The 17039-nt window shown below is 47.0% G+C and overlaps 1 protein-coding gene across 1 annotated transcript in view; it reads left to right on the forward strand.

The window, feature by feature from the left end:
* CASQ2 (calsequestrin 2) overlaps window positions 1–17039 on the forward strand; it is a 44349-nt gene that overhangs the window by 17755 nt on the left and 9555 nt on the right. The window contains exons 4-7 of the mRNA XM_019548743.1: window positions 1659–1770; window positions 3537–3610; window positions 6238–6368; window positions 9293–9338. Of these exons, the coding sequence (XP_019404288.1) occupies window positions 1659–1770; window positions 3537–3610; window positions 6238–6368; window positions 9293–9338 (363 nt within the window). The remainder of the gene's footprint in view (window positions 1–1658; window positions 1771–3536; window positions 3611–6237; window positions 6369–9292; window positions 9339–17039) is intronic.

The raw sequence follows: 17039 nt of genomic DNA on the forward strand, positions 1-17039 counted from the left end.
CAACTAATGCTCATATAAAAGAAAGACAAGAATCATGGCCACAGCATGTTCATCCCACGGACCCCTGCCGCAGACATACTGGGGTCCTGGGTCAACACAGACACACTAAGACAGTCATTGCATCCTGGCTTCCCACCAGCCTCCTGCTTCTGGTTTTACTCAGAGCTGGAGTCAGAGGAGGGGAAGTGTCTCTCCAGGATCCCATCTCTGAGCCTATAATGTATCCGTGGCAACATACAGCAGAAATTATAGTCATCAGCTGAACCTCATACAAGCGGCTTTAGGGAAAGAAGCCAGGACCTCCCCTGTAGCACACAAGCCCCAGCTGCCATGACAGGGTTTGTATTCTCCATAGGCCAGCCGCTAGGGGGCAACTCTGTCACAAGCACTTGAGCATTGCAAACCTGGATTTCCACTTATGGGAAGGCCAGAGCAGCACATGCTGAGCGTACAGGACTTGTTTATCATGCAGCCCAAGTCACTTTGGGTGAGGGCTTGCTTGCTCTATTTTGTTGTGTGCATAAAGATCATATTCAGTGACAAAATAAAGAGAACAAAGGTTTCTCTCGTCTCAGGAGGGAAAATCCAAAACAAACTAGGGACAAGAAACACAGAAATTATGCAGTGCATAAGCAGAAAGGGCTCTCAGAAAAATGGGCCCGATTTTCCCTCCTGGACATGACTTGTACGCTGGTTTAATTCCCCTGGGACCATTGAAGCCACTTGTGATGTAGGCTGGTGTCACTGGCAGAAGAGTCGCACCAAGTCTTGCTCAAGAAGACATGAGGTTGGGGCCTGAACAGTTTTGAGCCTGGGCCCCATTTCCCCACCAAAGCCTGGATGAGTGTGCAGCCAAAGCGCTAGTTTAACTCATTTTACAGACAGGTGTCAGACACAAAGATCCAGATCCATGCTCTTCAAGAGTCTCTGGACAAGTTTAGCCTCAGCTCTGCTCACCTTTTACATCTCCCTGGCATCTAGCATCTGTGGCTTGCTTGTAACATCTTCCCCTCTCAAATGCAAGCATCTAGAACTCTTGGGTCCCAAATGATACCTTTTATTAGACCAACTGAGAAATTGCAAAAAAAGGATCTTTTTCTGCAAGCTTTCAGGGTCATCCCCTCTCAACTGGCATTTGAGAACAAAGATATTAATCACACAAAAGCCACTCAAGCCACCACTATTCCAGCCCTCTCAGTTGCTTATTTCCTCTCTCTCCCAACACAAGGTGCCCTGCCACACTGGCCTTTAACTCTGATCTCCCCTGCAGTATGTTTTCGGGTATCGTTAGAGCTGCTGGTTGCTCTTACTGCCTTCACACAAATGACCCAGCACTTTCCCAGCTCACTCACCCTCCTGCCGCCCACTGGCTGGGCTTCAGACTACAGAAGGGGACTATACCCCACTACCAACTCCCTCCCTCCCCCCCCACAACAGCTTTCTACCCTTCCCTACTGGCAGCTACCTCTGAGAGTGTCCCAGCTATTCCACCTCTGCTGGCTTCCTGTCTTGAGGCTGAGTTGGGAACTTGGAGTAGGGTTTGGGTACGGGAAAGCAGGCTGAAATCTTCCCCCCACCCTCCGCCCCAGTTCACACAGCCTGTCAGAGGTCAGTGCTGCCAGGTGTGGGTTTTCTTTAAGCTATGTTTGTTGTGGCAGCTGCTGGAGGACCCAGTGGAGATCATCAACAGCAAGCTGGAGCTCCAGGCCTTTGACCGCATTGAGGAAGAAATCAAACTCATTGGCTTCTTCAAAGGAGAAGACACTGAACGTGAGACAGACCTGCTTCTTGGTCTAGATAGGCTTTGGGAAGGGAACAGAGGGATTCCTGACTGGGGGTTGTAAGGATCTGTAGTCTCAAGGGCTCTCCCAGCTGGGAGGCTGGGGGGTTCCATTGTCAGCTGAATCCCTTCACATGCCAAATAGAGATCAACTCTGTAGCTAAAGCATAAATCCCAGCTGTTGGGACTGTAGGAGCTGCAGTACAGAAACAGACTGTGGCCATGTTTAGTCTGGTTTCCTAAGCCTTCCCTGCTGTACCCAAAGAGAGAGCAGTCCATCTAGTCCTGTGCTGATCTCTAACAATGACCAATGCCAGATGTTTTCAAAGAAGATGTAAAATCCATGTGATAAAGCACTTAAACACATAGTACTCACACCTGCTTGAGGAAGCTGCCTCATCTGGGAATTCAGTACCAATAGTGGTATAAAATAAACTCAGTGCATGCACCAGGAGAGCTTGCATGGTCCTTCCTGGCAAATGCCCAGGGACTCCCCAGAACCACAAACCCTAATTCAGCTGAACAGGACAGTCCAGCTGAAATTTTATTTCCTGGATGAGTCTGCTGCTCAGTGGTGGAGAGTGGCTGTCAACATCTCTGTCTTCAATAAGGAGCTGTTACCTGGGAAAACAGCAATACGTACAGCAGCTTTTATGAGAGAAGCTGCATTGCAACACTACAGAATAGGATCTGCAGTTCCTATAGGCCCTACAGCCATTAAATGACTCTGGTAAATCTTGGTCGTGTTAGAGCAGGGGTGGGCAATTATTTTGGGCAGAGGGCTGCTTACTGAGTTTTGCCAAGCCATGGAGGGCTGCATGACAGGCAGCCAGGGACAGATAAATATTAATTTTATAATTTTTTTAGGGGCCCTACGGGCCAGATAGAACGGCCTGGTGGGCCACATCCGGCCCCCAGGACACATTTTGCCCACCCCTGTGTTAGAACGATGTTGTCACTATGATGGTCCAGGAATTATGCAAGAGGAAAGGGTTTCTTAGGGAGATGTCTTTCATTAGACTAACTACATAGTTAGGGGAGAGTTAGACTAGAGGTCAGCAGCGTGTTTGGGCAGATTGCCAAAAACACCCACAACCTTGACTTTTAAGGTGTTGGTATGCCGGGGGCAGATGGTAGGGGGAGCCATAAGGGGCCCAATCCTTGCTGTGGCAGTGCAACTCTGGGCCCTTCCCCGCCATCCACCCTGAGGCACGTGCACCAAGCAAAATTCCTTTGCGTGCCACATTCTGGAACATGTGCTGGGGTTGCCTACCCCTGACTTAGACAATATTTCAAATGCAAGACATTCTTCATCAGGTCTGGTAAATTGTGCACATTTGTATAAACTGTAACTCATTCAAGTTCTTGTTTGTAAGTCACCTGAAGTTAGAAATGCCTCAGTATTGTTATCTGCAGCAGAACCTGATAGTAGAACTCTGAATTGCCTAGAACCTCTTGTATGAGAATCTCAGCATGCCCCACAAATATGACAGACCTCTGCTCTGCAACCTGCCTAAGTGCATAAGAATAATTTTCACAATAGTATAAATGAAGAAGCTGAGGCACAGAGCACTGAAAAGATTTGGGCAAGACCACAATAGTTGACCCAAGAATAGGCTGCATGACCTCAAGGCCTTTGTCTTAAACATTACATCAACCTTCCTCCAATGTAATCAGAGCCCTGACAAGTCCCACGTGGTCAGACACTTTTAGACTGTTTCCTTTAATTCCCTTTCTGATCTGTTTCATCTTTTAGATTACAAGGCATTTGAAGAAGCAGCTGAGCACTTCCAGCCATACGTAAAGTTCTTTGCTACCTTTGACAAAGGGGTAAGTCTCCAGAGACCCCTCTTGAGAGTCCACACTGTCCCATGTGTTTAGCTGAGAGCTCAAGTCCAGGCTAACAAGGCAGCTGAAATGCAAAGCAATGACATAAAGCAAACTCACTGCAAATGCAAGGGTAGCTTCCATAGGTCTGCTTGGAGAAGGGCCTCCAACTGGGAAATGAAGATAGTAATGACTACCAGGGTTGCCAACCCAAGCAAATTTTTACTGACAATCTGCAAACTTTTTACTGGTGGTCAAACTTTTGTACAGACACATGTCTTTACTGATATATGTTTTACAGGATGCAAATGTAGCTCTTCTGTCAGGTGCTCCCCTATTCCCAGCTCCCAGTTAGAAGGGCTGGATTCAAATCTAGGAGTTTAACACTAACCACAGTAAAAAAGTAAAAAAGCATTTGGTTGTCAGTAAAAAGTTTGCAGTAAAAAAAAGTATTGAGTTGGCAACTCTGCTCAACTGCAGCAATAGTTTTACACTGCGCTGCCCCTCCCTACCAGGGACAACCTACTCACCCTCATACCCTGATACTCTTGACTATACCCCACATCATGCTGCTCTCACCCAGCCTACCCCCTAGCCATAATCCTGCCAGACCTACTCCCCGCATCCTAGCATGGATCCCCGAAAGAAGACTACCTTCTTATCACAATTCAGATGCAGAGCTTGGTTTGGATTTGCTAGTTCACCAACTGAGTTTGAAGTACTTCTTTTCTGGGTTAGGCCTTACTCTGACTCAGGCCATTGCTGTCAAAAGCAGCAGTTGTTTGCAAGGGTTGGTCTACATATCTGACAGATACTCTACTAAGGGTGTCTTTACATTTACTCTGGGCCTGGGGAGAGCAGGGATGGTTTAACTAAAGCTCATTTGATGAGTTTTAGTTAAAGCAGTGGTTGTCAACCAGGGGTATGTGTACCCTCAGGAGTGCTTAAAAAGATCCTAGGGGATACTTGGGTATAATGTGGCAGCATTGGGTATAATGTGCGCAGCATGCAGGTGGCCAGGAGAGCAACCAGGTCCAGCTGGTAAGTATGTTGTGAGAGAAGGGGCCAGGGCAGGGGGAGGGGGCAGCTTGAGCCCCCAGCAGTGAGGGAAGGAGTGAGACTGGGGCAGGGGCTGCCCAGCTGGGGCAGGGCGCCGGACTGAGCTGCACAGGAAGCAATTCCCACCACTGTGCACACCCCAAGAGGTCATGGGGGGCATGTGCTGCCAGATCTGCACAGGGCACGGAAGGATGCTACTGCAGGCTGGGCCAGGCTCTTCCCAGAGGCAGATGGGCTGGGTTGTGCTCTGGGCAGGTGGCAATGGTGCTACGAGAGGGCTATGAAAGGCTGTAGCCACCCCAAAAATTTGCTGTAGCCCCCCCCCAATAGTGCCTTCTCAGTGCCGCTGCTGCCTGCCCTCAGCACAGCCCAACACAGCACAGCCCAGCCCAACCACTGCTGGGGACAGCCCAGTGCCAGCCTCAGCCCGCCCCACCCCATGTGCAGATCTGGGGGCACATGCCCCTGTGCCCTTCCAAGGGTGCACTTGGAGACAGGAGCCAAGGTAAAGCCTGGGATGGAGCCAAGGCTCATCTTGGGGGTGGGAGGAGGTGGCTCCTGCCGCTGTACGCACCCCAGGAGGGCATGGGGGTGTGTGCCCCAAGATCTGCATGGGTCAGGATGGAATATCACCATGGGCTGTTCCCAGTGGGGGCTGGGCTGAGCTGTGCTCAGGGCAGGTGGCAGTGACACTGGGAGGGGGCTATGTGGGGGGCTGAAGCCACCCCAAAATTTGCTGTTGCCCCCCCCATAACCTCCCCTTCCAGCACCACTGCTGCCCACCCTGAGTGCAGCACAGCCCAGCCCAGCCCCTACAGCGAACAGCCTGGCACTGGCCCTAGCACGCAGTGGCAAGCCCAGCCCTCCCCAACACAGATCCAGGGGCACACGCCCCACCACACCCTCCTCAGGGTGTGCATAGCTGCAGAAGCCACCCCCCATGCAGCTCAGCCCTGCGCCCCACCCTGGCTGGGCAACCCCTGCCCCTGCCGCAGCCCCACTCTCTCCCACACTGCTGGGCCAGCCTGCCCTTGTCCCGTGGGCAGATTTGGGGGACATGCCCCCATGGCCTCCCGGGGTGCATGCAGCGGTGAGAGCCGCCACCCCTTTCCACGCCCTCCAGACAAGCCACTTGTGGCTCTGTTCCCCATTCTGCCCTGGCTGTGCAGCCCCAGCCCCACTCCTTCCCTCCCCCTCCTCCCCCCACCCCTTAAAAACAATACAAAAATTATAAAGGGGTACCTGAGCTGGAAATTTGAGAGAGAAGGGGTACACTAGTTAAAAAAGGTTGAAAACCCTTGAGTTAAAGCACCCCTGTCACCATTTTGAATCATAGGAAAGCTGAATACATGTGACATTGCGGCTGCTGGATCATGCTAATTAGCATGCTCCAGCAGGCTCAGTGAATTGAATCTGCTCCAAAGCACATGTCAGAGCAGGTACTGGGCACATGTGTAGGTGCCCTAAGTGTGCTCAGGGCTATTGCTCTGCCATGAGGAAGATGTGTAGAGGCTTCTGATGGGCAGAGGCATGTTGTACTTACACCCTCATAACATCTGTGATTAAAACAGGTTGCAAAGAAGCTTGGTCTGAAGCTGAATGAAGTAGATTTCTACGAGCCATTTATGGATGAGCCAGTACATGTCCCTGACAAACCTTACTCGGAAGAAGAACTAGTCGAATTTGTGAATGAGCATAAAAGGTACAAAGACAGCTGAGCCATTCAGGCCATCAGCACTGGACTAAGAAGCCTATCACCTCAGGTTGCCAGGCCACTGCCACTAGTTCAATATAGATCGGGGCGGGCAATTATTTTGGGCAGAGGATGACTTACTCAGTTTCAGCAAGCCATCAAGGGCCGCATGACAGGCAGCCCAAGGCAGATTAATATTAATTTTCTAAATTTTTTAGGGGCCCGGCAGGCTGGATAGAATGGCTTGGTAGGCCGCATCCAGCCCCTGGGTTGTACTTTGCCCACCCAGGTATAGATGGAGATTACTACCACCTGCCAGCCGTTTGGTGGTTAATGAGACATTAACTGGGTGAGTCTCTGCTGCATCCCTGGCATACAAAGTGTCTCCATCACAGTTGGCTTGGAGTAATACTGAGATGAATTACAGACTGAATTGGAACTCAATTCCCCTTCCCAAATGCAGTCCTTCTCAATCAGAAGTAAGGCAAAGTCACTGTGTGGGGAAGCCTGTACATTTCCTGAAGAGAGGCAAGATGGGAGGTCGACATCAGGTCTTCCTCTCTTTTTCTCCAAGTCCTTCTCTTCAAACAGGAGAAATAGGAATAGGAGGCAGAAATCACTCAGCCAAATGCCAGGCTTAGAAAGAAGATCTCTGTCTGCTCTTAACCATCAACAGTGAAAATGCAACAGGAAAAAAAGATCTCTGAACCTCACAGATTTCAAGATGACAGGACAGGTTTGGTAGGAGAGAGGGGGAAACCAATAAACCATGATTTCTATCTGTACCAAGAATCAAAAGGGAAAAAAGAGGCAATTCTCCTGACATCAGGTGTCTGTAAAAACCCAGCCCATGGAGGTCTTGTCAGCTAAGGGATCTTACAACTATGCAAAACACAGCCTAGAGGAGACTTCAGCTGGAAATGGAGATGACCAGGACTGTATGAAACATTAGGTTAAATTAGCAGTAGAATTTTATTTCCCTTTCCATAGCTGAGGAAGGGTACCTCTATCTTGGTAACAGATGGAGTATCAAACTCCTCCTCCGTACCACAGGCCCTCTGACACTCTCCCAGCTGAAGACCCATTTCCCACTCCACTAAAGAACAAAACCCTCCTAGCTTGCAGTCTCTTGACCCCTCACAAATGCTCTAACTTTGACTCACCTCCTTTTTTTTTTAGGGGTGCAATATCATAGGGAAAATCTGTCAAATATACAGAAGCACCCAACACTTATTTTCATAGATTTCATAGATTTCTAGAGTTGGAAGGGACCTGGTAGATCATTGGGTCTGACCCCCTGCTCCTGGCAGGAAAGAGCGCTGGGGTTAGGTAATCCCAGCCAAATGCCTGTCTAATCTCCTCTTGAACACCTCCACGGTAGGGGAAAGCACCACCTCCCTTGGGAGCCCATTCCATATTTTGGTGACCCTTACCATAAAGAATTTCTTCCTTATGTCCAATTTTGTATGCTTAAAAATCCTTCCTTCAAGGCTTCTCCTTCATCTCCTGGCCCAGCTTCACCATCTTACTCTACCCCATGAACTAGCAAAATCACAACATTCTTCACTAGTGCATGGTGTCACTATTCCACTGAAGCACTGAAAGAAAGAGCCAACTGGACTCATAAATTGAAGTGTATGTTTAAACCCTAAGAAAAACAGGGCAGAGAATCAGAAAGAGCCTTTACTAAATTTGAGTCCAATTTCTAAACAACCCCCGCCCCCCTTCCATTACACATAAATGTGTGGGAGCCCAAAGAAGGTTATTCAGCCTCAAATGCACAAACTCCACAGAGTCATGACTAAGCCTCACAATGTACCCGTGAGACACAGCAGGGAAGTATGGCCTCCACTGAAAGGACCAGGAAACTGTGGTAGGGAGCAGTGAAAAAGTTTAGCAGTGATGAAGCTTGGCCAAGATCAGACAGCAGATTAGTGCAAAGCTGAGAACAAATGCCAGGAATTTTTATAACCAATCTTCATATGATTTCATGATTTCTAGAGAAGATCCTTGTTTATTTATATGCATTAAACTGGGAGCAGAATTTGATCCAGCGTGCCATAACTGCTAGCTAAGTCCTCACTTTCACATCTCTGTCCTTCCTAGTCCTGAGAAGGTAAGTGTCAGAATACCAAAAGAAGAGCAAAATCTGCATAACAGCACTGGTATAGTGGTATAGTGATATGTACAACATTATGGAGCACTATGTTCTCCCAGGCTAGTTTCACAGCGCAGGATTGTTCTAAGGTTTGCATAAGCATCGACTGCTTATCTGAATCTAACCTCCCAGTTCTTTGGGAATTCTCATAGAGGTAGACTGGGCCAAATTCTGCTCTCAGTTATTTAAAAAAAACTCACACCAGCAGGACTAAAGAGGGAACGAGGCCCATTGGTGATCCCAGGTCTGATGCTTGTCACCTTATACTTTGTCTTCTTAAAAATGTAATGGGCTAAATTAGTTACATGCAAAAGGAACAAAATGTGGTGTCTAGAACCAACTCTCCTGAACATCCTAAAACTTAATGGCATCCTGAATGTCACTCTCTGAAAAAGTGATGCTGTAGCATGATCGTCCAGAAATCATGTGAGGCAAGGATTTCTTAGGGTAAGATCTTTTATTGGACCAACTATGTATTCTTCCTCAGGAAAATGTCTTACATTCAAATGACTGTCTAACTTTATCCCAGCTACATAGTTGGTTCAATAAAAGATCTCACCCTAAGAAATCCTTGCCACTGTCTGAAAAACACAGCCACAGTGACCTCAGCTGGGTGGTGTCAGTATAAATGACAACAGAGTTTGACACAATAGGTGCCTTCTGCACACACCCAGAGCAAAAGGGACTAGGGAGCTAACCCAGGCCTTCTCCACTGGCACACAAGACATGAATATTCTGCCTGCATCTGATGATAAGGATCCTTTGTTCTTTTCAGAGCCACCCTGCGGAAGCTGCGTCCAGAAGACATGTTCGAGACCTGGGTAAGTACATAAAAGCAGGGAAGGTATCAATCTTCTGAAGCCTCTGGCTTTCAAGCTGCTACATGACAGCTCCAGGCTGATCCTGCAGCATCGTTTTCCCCAGAACCTTTTGCTGGGCTTACAGACTCACTGGCCACATTATGCAGCAGGGAGAGCTTCATGCACACCTCCCAGCATCTAAGTCTAAATGGTATTTAGAAGAGCTTTGCTGCATAGAAACAGATGGTTGGACTGAGGCCTTGATCAGACAAAGGATAATAAATGCATAATGGTGAGAAGAGATATAAAATGTAGTAAAACAGTATTAATGGCAGGAACTCAAGTGTTCCCATATAATCACAGGTTATTCTGGGTTAGACAAGCAGTTCTTCAAGCCACAAAAACAGTTAAACTGCCATTTCTACAGTATGGAAGAGGAAAGGCTACTCTCAGGCCTGAGCTGGTTTAAGTTATAACCTAAGCTGGTTCAAGTCATAACTCTTACTGAGTCTCTGGCAGCGACTGCAATACAGTTATATTATACATCCTTGAGGAAGGAATTGTCTATTCAGCCATATTTTGCAGTGCAGGTGAGTCAGTCATGCGGTGTTGTTTCCAGATGGTATAAAGAACTTGAACGTTGTGAACTGTGATGTGTTACAGTCAAATACACCATTTGAAATTCAGGCTGGCATGGTTAGTTAGGTCTCTCACCTCAGCAACAGAGCAACTATACCTTGATTGTAAGAGCTGTAGCATGACTAAGCTGCAATTGAGAGGTTTTGGAGAAGTTAACTGCTGATTTGAAATATAAGAACACAGGCAAGAATTTCATACTTTGTCCTTCAACAAGACAAAAAGAAGATCAGGGAAAGTGTGGGTCCCTTCCTGAATGGGGGAGGCAACCTAGTGACAGTGGATGCAGAAAAGGCTGAAGTGCTCCATGCCTTTTTTACCTCAGTCTTCATAGGCAAGGTCAGCTCCCAGACTACTGCACCTGGCAGCACAGTTTGGAGAGAAGGTGAGCAGCCAACACAGGCAAAAGAACAGGTTAGGAACTATTTAGAAAACCTGGATGTGTACAAGTCCATGGGGCCAGACACAAGGCACCTGAGGGTGCTGAGGAGTTGGCTGATGTGATTGCAGAGCTGCTGGCCATTATTTTTTAAACTTGTGGTGGGTAGGAAAGGTAAATGATTCGAAAAGGGTAAATATGATGCCCATCTTTAAGAAAGGGAAGAAAGAGGATCCAGGGAACTACAGACTGGTCAGCCTCACCTCAGTCCCTAGAAAAATCATGGAGCAGGTACAAAAGGAATCCATTTCTAAACACTTGGAGGAGAAGGTGATTAGGACCAGTCAGCATGGATTCACCAAGGGCAACTCATGCCTGATTAACCTGCTTGCCTTCTATGATGAGCTGACTGGCTCTGTGGATGCGGGAGACCAGCAGATGTGACAGACCTTGGCTTTAGCAAGGCTTTTGATACGGTCTCCCACAGCATTCTCACAGGCAAGCTGAGGAAGTATGGGCTGGATGAATGGACTGTAAGGTGGATACAAAACTGGCTGGAGCATCAAGCTCAGATGGTAGTAGTCAATGGCTCAATGTCTGGCAGCTGGTATCAAGTGGGGTGTCCCAGGCACTGGTGACATGTAGGGGGTGCACACAGGTGCATGTGCACCCCCTGAGCTTGGCGGTGCATCCCCTGCAAAAAGCATCGCCAACACCGCCGGCAACATCTGTGGGCAGTCCCCAATCGCCACTGGCCACTACTGATCCTGCGGGCGGCATCTGCGGGTAGTCGCAGGTCAGTGCTTGCCACCCTTCCATTCCCTCGCCGCCAACACCACTGCGGCTGCCTCCAGGAGCTCCCTGCTCACCACCATCACACCCCCACCACTAACACTGCCATCGCTGCCTGCAGACGGTTGCCCTGACCCCCCAGCCTCCAGGGGCACACGGTGTTCATGGTCCCAGGGGTCAGTGCTGGGGCCAGTTTTCTTCAGTATTTTCATCAGTGACAAGGAAGATGGCATACAGTGCACCCTCAGCAAGTCTGCAGATGACAGTGAGTGGGGTAGGGTTAGGATTCAGAGACCTAGAGAAATTGGAGGATTACATCAAAAGAAATCTCATGAGGTTCAATAAAGACAAGTGCAGAAGTCCTGCACTTAGGACAGAACAATCCCATGTACAGGCTGCAGAAAAAGACCTGGGGGTTACAGTCGACAATAAGCTGAATATGAGCCAACAGTGTGCCCTTGTTGCCAAGAAGGCTAATGACATACTGGGCTGCATTGGTAGGAGTGCTGCCAGCAGGTCAAAGGAAGTGATTCTTCCCCTCTATTCAGAACTGGTGAGGCCACAGCTGGAGCGCTGTGTCCAGTTGTGGGCCCCCCACTACAGAAAGGATGTGGACACATTGGAGAGAGTCCAACAGAGGGAAACGAAAATGGTTAGGGGGTTGGGGTAAATGATTTTTGAGGAGAGGCTGACAAACCTGGGTTTATTTAGTCTGGAGAAGAGAAGACTGAGGGGGGGATTTAATAGCAGCCTTCAACTACCTGCAGGGAGGTTCCAAAGAGGATGGAGCTGGACTGGTCTCAGTGGTGGCAGATGACAGGACAAGGAGCAGTGGTCTCAAGTTGCAGCAAGGGAAGTTTAGGTTAGATATCAGGAAATATTTGTCATTAGGAGGGTAGTAAACACTGCAACAGGTTACCCAGAGAGGTGGTGAAATCTCCATCCTTGGAGGTTTTTAAGGCCCGGCTAGACAAAGCCCTGGCTGGGATGGTCTAGTTGGGGCTGGTCCTGCTTTGAGCAGGCGGTTGGACCAGATAACCACCTGAGGTCCCTTCCAACCCTAATTTTCAATGATTCTATACACTTTGGCTTTAGCAAGGCTTTTGATATGGTCTCTTGGGTTTAGGGTTTTTATTTATTGTTTAAATATAGTTTAGATATCCAGGCTGAAATACTGCATCTGTTGAAGTTAGTGGAAGTTCGGGGCCAGATTTTAATGTTGGTCTATTATTACCATTCTAGCTGAAACCCACAAAACATTTGCGATTAAATTTTTATTGCAAAAGTATTTCTTTAAATACAAGATTTTTAGTTATCCTTTGACTGAATACTTTAACAGAATCAAAACTTCATACCCTCAAAAAGACTACATAAAGCTGTCCATGTGTAAATACAGGCTTAGGAATATAAGTACATATTTTGTCAAAAGTCTGACCTTGTGACTTGTTTATAGTCATGGAATAAGAAGTTCCTTGTACACATGAGGAAATTGCCCCTTTTAGTGGTTTAATTGCCCTTTTTAATGATTTAATTGCATAATAGTGTACACGTTTGGCAGCATGTTACAATTAAATTTTATAACAGTGTACACGTTCGGCAACGTATTTCGATTTAAATGTCTTTTTCACGTAGCAAATTAAAATACATCCCGCGTAGTTTAGTTTGTTATGTAACAAATTACAGTGATATTCCTCAAATATACAAGGGCTCTATCTGAAGAGGGTGGTGGGGACAGTGCACAGGGCACTGGTAGCCTGGGCATGCTCCGGGAAGCTCAGGCTTGGTGGGCTTCCACTGCCCCATGCACTGTCTCCACTGCCTGTGGCTGCCAGCATGTCCAGCCACCCTCCTGCCACCTTCCTGGGGCAGACATCCCATTCCCAGGCAGTCCCCGGTGGTGGAAAGGCCATAGGGACAGTGCACAGGGCACTGGAAGCCCACCAAGCCCAAGCTTCCCCAACCATGCCTGGGCTTCCAGCGTCCCATGCACTGTTGGATTTGGCAAGTGGTGTCTGTGAGCTGAGGCTGCATCTGTGCAGGTAGCACCCTGCCTGGGCAGCCTCAGGGGGCACTGCCACTGCAGAGGTTAAGCACCGGTCCTCCCCGCAGCTCAGGGGCTGAGGGACCCAGTGGCAGCTTGTGCGGGCAGGCTCTGCCAAGGCAAAAAAACCCAAACAGCGATGGGCCTGATGTTTGTTTGTTTTTTCTCCCAGAGCCTGCCTGCATTTACTGTGGAGCAAGTTTTTGGCAGATTGCACAGCTCCCGAGCTGTGGGGGACCCCGGTGCTTCCCTCTGCAGTGGTGGCGGCCCTGGGCAGCACCCACCTGCTGGCACCCTGCCCGGAGCATCCCAGGGGATGCCACCGCTGCAGAGGGAAGCACCACGGCAGCTCCCACCCCAGCCATGGTAGAGGCAGGCAGGCTCCAGGGAAAAAAGAAAGGATTGGGCCCCTCACCACTTTTTTTTTCCTTCAGTGGAGCCTGCCCGCTCCATAGCGGGGGCCCCCGGTGCTTCATTCTAGCTTTGACTTGCCTGCATATCTGTTTGAAATGCCTCAGGATCTATAATAATTACATGCTTATTCAGTCTGTCCGGAGCACTCCAGTTGGTTGTTTCCATAAGCACTATGATTGGCTGCCAAGACAACAAATCAGAGTGCACTGGACAGACAGAATAAGTCTATTACTATTATAGATTTACTTGAATATAAAATGAGGTTTCCCCCACAATCAGCAGTGAGAAAGTAGATCTGTCTTACAATTGCATACAAGGAACCTCATTAAATGCATTGTTTATCATTGAACTGCTACCCAAAGCAGAATGCGCTCAGGAATGGAAAACAGCTATGAAGTTGATCAAAACACAGCCAGGACTGAGTATGACTACAAAACATGTGAGCCACACTGGGCAAATATACTGATGGAAACCATTTCTTTGTGGTCCTTAAAAAAAACAGGGAGTTTCCCCCAGGAGGGAAAAAGCACTGGACCTAAAAGTAGCTCAGTACCAGGCTAGCACTTAGAAAGACTGGAACAACCTCCAACATACTCCCCTGGTACTAAAAATGCTGAAGGAAACCTTTTTTTTGAACCATTACAGAAAAAAAGAGCAGGTACTCCATCCACAAAGAAGTAGCTCAGGCCCTGGAGGTACTGCAATACTGGCCAGCCCTGGTACTCCCTTGGTGCCAGAAGACAAAGATGCCAATAAGTATCTACTACAAGAATAAGCCAGTACAACCTATCTGTAAAAGCTATATACTTTAGTGCTCCATTGTGCTCAGTCCCCCTCTGCACTGATTCTTTTCCAAGTCATGGTGAGCAACTACACTGAATACATTTTGACCTCTTCTCTACTCCCACAGATGTCCTAAATGTCTGGCAAACAACACCCAGCTGGATCCCAAACAGTTCACCCAGAATCCCTCTATTGCCCCCTCTCGCAACTGGTCACATATGATTAGTGTGGCCTCACCCTCCATGAGGTGAAGCCAGACCAAGTTGCACTGAACTCCATCTACATATATTTTTTTGGAGAATCCCAGCACTCATGACAAGACCACCCAGTTCCAGTCTTGAATGGAGGGTTAATTAGCAGATGAATCTTTTGTGAGGAGCATATGTGGAATACACACATATACTAAGCAGTGCTGAGCTATGGGGTAACCACAGCTTGAAATGCTGTTGTCTCTGCTGGGGCCCAGCCCAGCGAACTATATGGTAAATCATGAGCCTTTTGGTTTTGGACTAATGTCATGCATAGTTTGTACTTTATCTAAGGAGATACAAAAGTTCTGCTTAAAAGTATGTTTGTGAAGTACCCATACTAAGACCTGTGTCAACTTAAAAAAAAATAGATGAATTGATGCATTTTGTCATTTTCTTCATATATTTGCTGCTTGTTTACATGTGCTCAGGGAAAGCAGGGTCTGACAATAGGAGAAGAGGAGAAAGGGCTATAAGGAGATGAAGCTGAGTGGGCAGAGGGCAAGGTGGTTCATCTGACCCCCCAGATTTATTTTCCCTGAAGTAGTAGTGTGGAGGGTGCAAATCCAAGGCAAACATCCAATAATTAGATTGTACACTTGGAAAAATATAACAAATTTGTAAATTTCCCATATCTAGAATCTAATAACTGGGGGGGGCATCTTATAATCCGTGTCATCTTATATTCAAACAAATATGGTAAATATATTATAATTAGGCTTGGCAGAATCCCATTTTTATTTTTTTATAATTTCAACATGTAATATCAATGTTTATTTTTAAGCATTTATTTTGATTTTTATTTATTTACATTTTCAGGATTTCGTAAAATTATGGGTGTTGGGGCAAACAATTTATTAATGGCAAATGTAACTACTGTAGGACTGCTGCCAAGGACAGAGTTTGCTGAGCGACAGAGCTGCCAGCAGTCTAGGCTTTGCTCACCTGTAGCTCCCGCATCCGTTTTGTCATTTCATCTTCTTTTGTTCCCAGTCCCCTGGGGTTTCTGGGACTTGCAGTCCAAACTAAAGCCAGTATGGTTCTGCACGACTGCTCCCCCTGTCATCAGCAGAGATCCTAGGGGTTTTTTTTTCTGATTTAAAAAAATCCCCAATTTTCAGTTAAGAACAAATATCCCGAAACACACCTTTTCCCATGATTTAAATGAAACTCCACTCTATATAAATCTATATATTAGTAAATCACAGGAAAATGTGGACTTGGGGCTATTTTTTTTAACTGAAAATTGGGGATTTTTTTAAATCAGAGAAAACAGGATCCCCGGTCATCACATGCTTTATCAACAATCATTTTTCTTACATCCCTCTTCTATAAATTTCAGTTATTAGTGATTGAAATATTTTTCATTGGTCTGTGAGTGTGTGGTGAGCTCAACATTTATAAACATTTACCAATAAAAATTGAATCCTGCCAAGCCTAGTTATAATAATGAATCTTAAGGAAAGCAAGGATTGTCAGATTACTAAAAAATACTTGAATACAGAATTTACATGCACTAGATCAGGAAATATTATCTGAAAGAGACCGTGACTAGATTCGGGTCTCAGTCACCCAGATGTAATTCCCAAATAACTGCAGTGATTTCAGTGGAGTTACTCCAGGTTTACATCAGGGCTTCTGAGATTAGAATCTGCTCCCATTTGATCAGTGATTTTCAAACTTCCTGAAGTCAAGGGACCCTGTCATTTCACCACTTCTGCCATGGATCACCTACCCCCAGGTCCGCAGGCCTTGTGAGCTGACATGGAGCTAGGCAACCTGGCGTGGCAATGGCAGCACACTGCCTCCTGGCCCACACTGCCATTACCCCCCAAAGGCCATGTGAACCTGCCGTGGAACCCCAGGATTCTGCGAGTGCAGTTTGAAAACCTTGTCTAAAACAGTGATTGTTAACCTTTGTAAAACTCAAGGCACCTCTCAGTAGACTCAAGGCACCCCTTCATAAGCACAAGGTACTCCTTTGAAAATGTCAGATATTAGTTTTCACTTGATTTTTGACTACAGAAAAATAACAGAGCCATTCTTCTCTTGTAAAGAACTCAGAAGACCCACAGCAGGTCAGAATGTGTTTAAAAATATGGATTCCTATGGGAAATCTCTGGGTTTATCTTGTGAATCATATTATTTCCATCGCTAACCATGTTAATATTGCGTGGGATCTGGCAGCACCCCTGGAAGGATCTCAGGGCACCTCCAAGTGTTGGAGCACCCCAACTGAGAATCACCGGACTAAGTTCTAAGATTTTGGTATTCCATCAAGATATGATCCTGCTTACAAATAACAAGGAAAAAGCAAAGCTACGTAGCCTCTGATCTGATTCCTGCAGTAAATCTGTTCAAAGGGTCCCTGTGAAATTGCAATTTCCCCAAAGAAGCTAGCAAAAAGCCAGCATTCACTATTGTTTTTA

The sequence above is a fragment of the Crocodylus porosus genome, unplaced genomic scaffold (genome assembly GCF_001723895.1).
Source record: "Crocodylus porosus isolate Cpor-Errol unplaced genomic scaffold, CroPor_comp1, whole genome shotgun sequence".
NCBI lineage: Eukaryota > Metazoa > Chordata > Crocodylia > Crocodylidae > Crocodylus > Crocodylus porosus.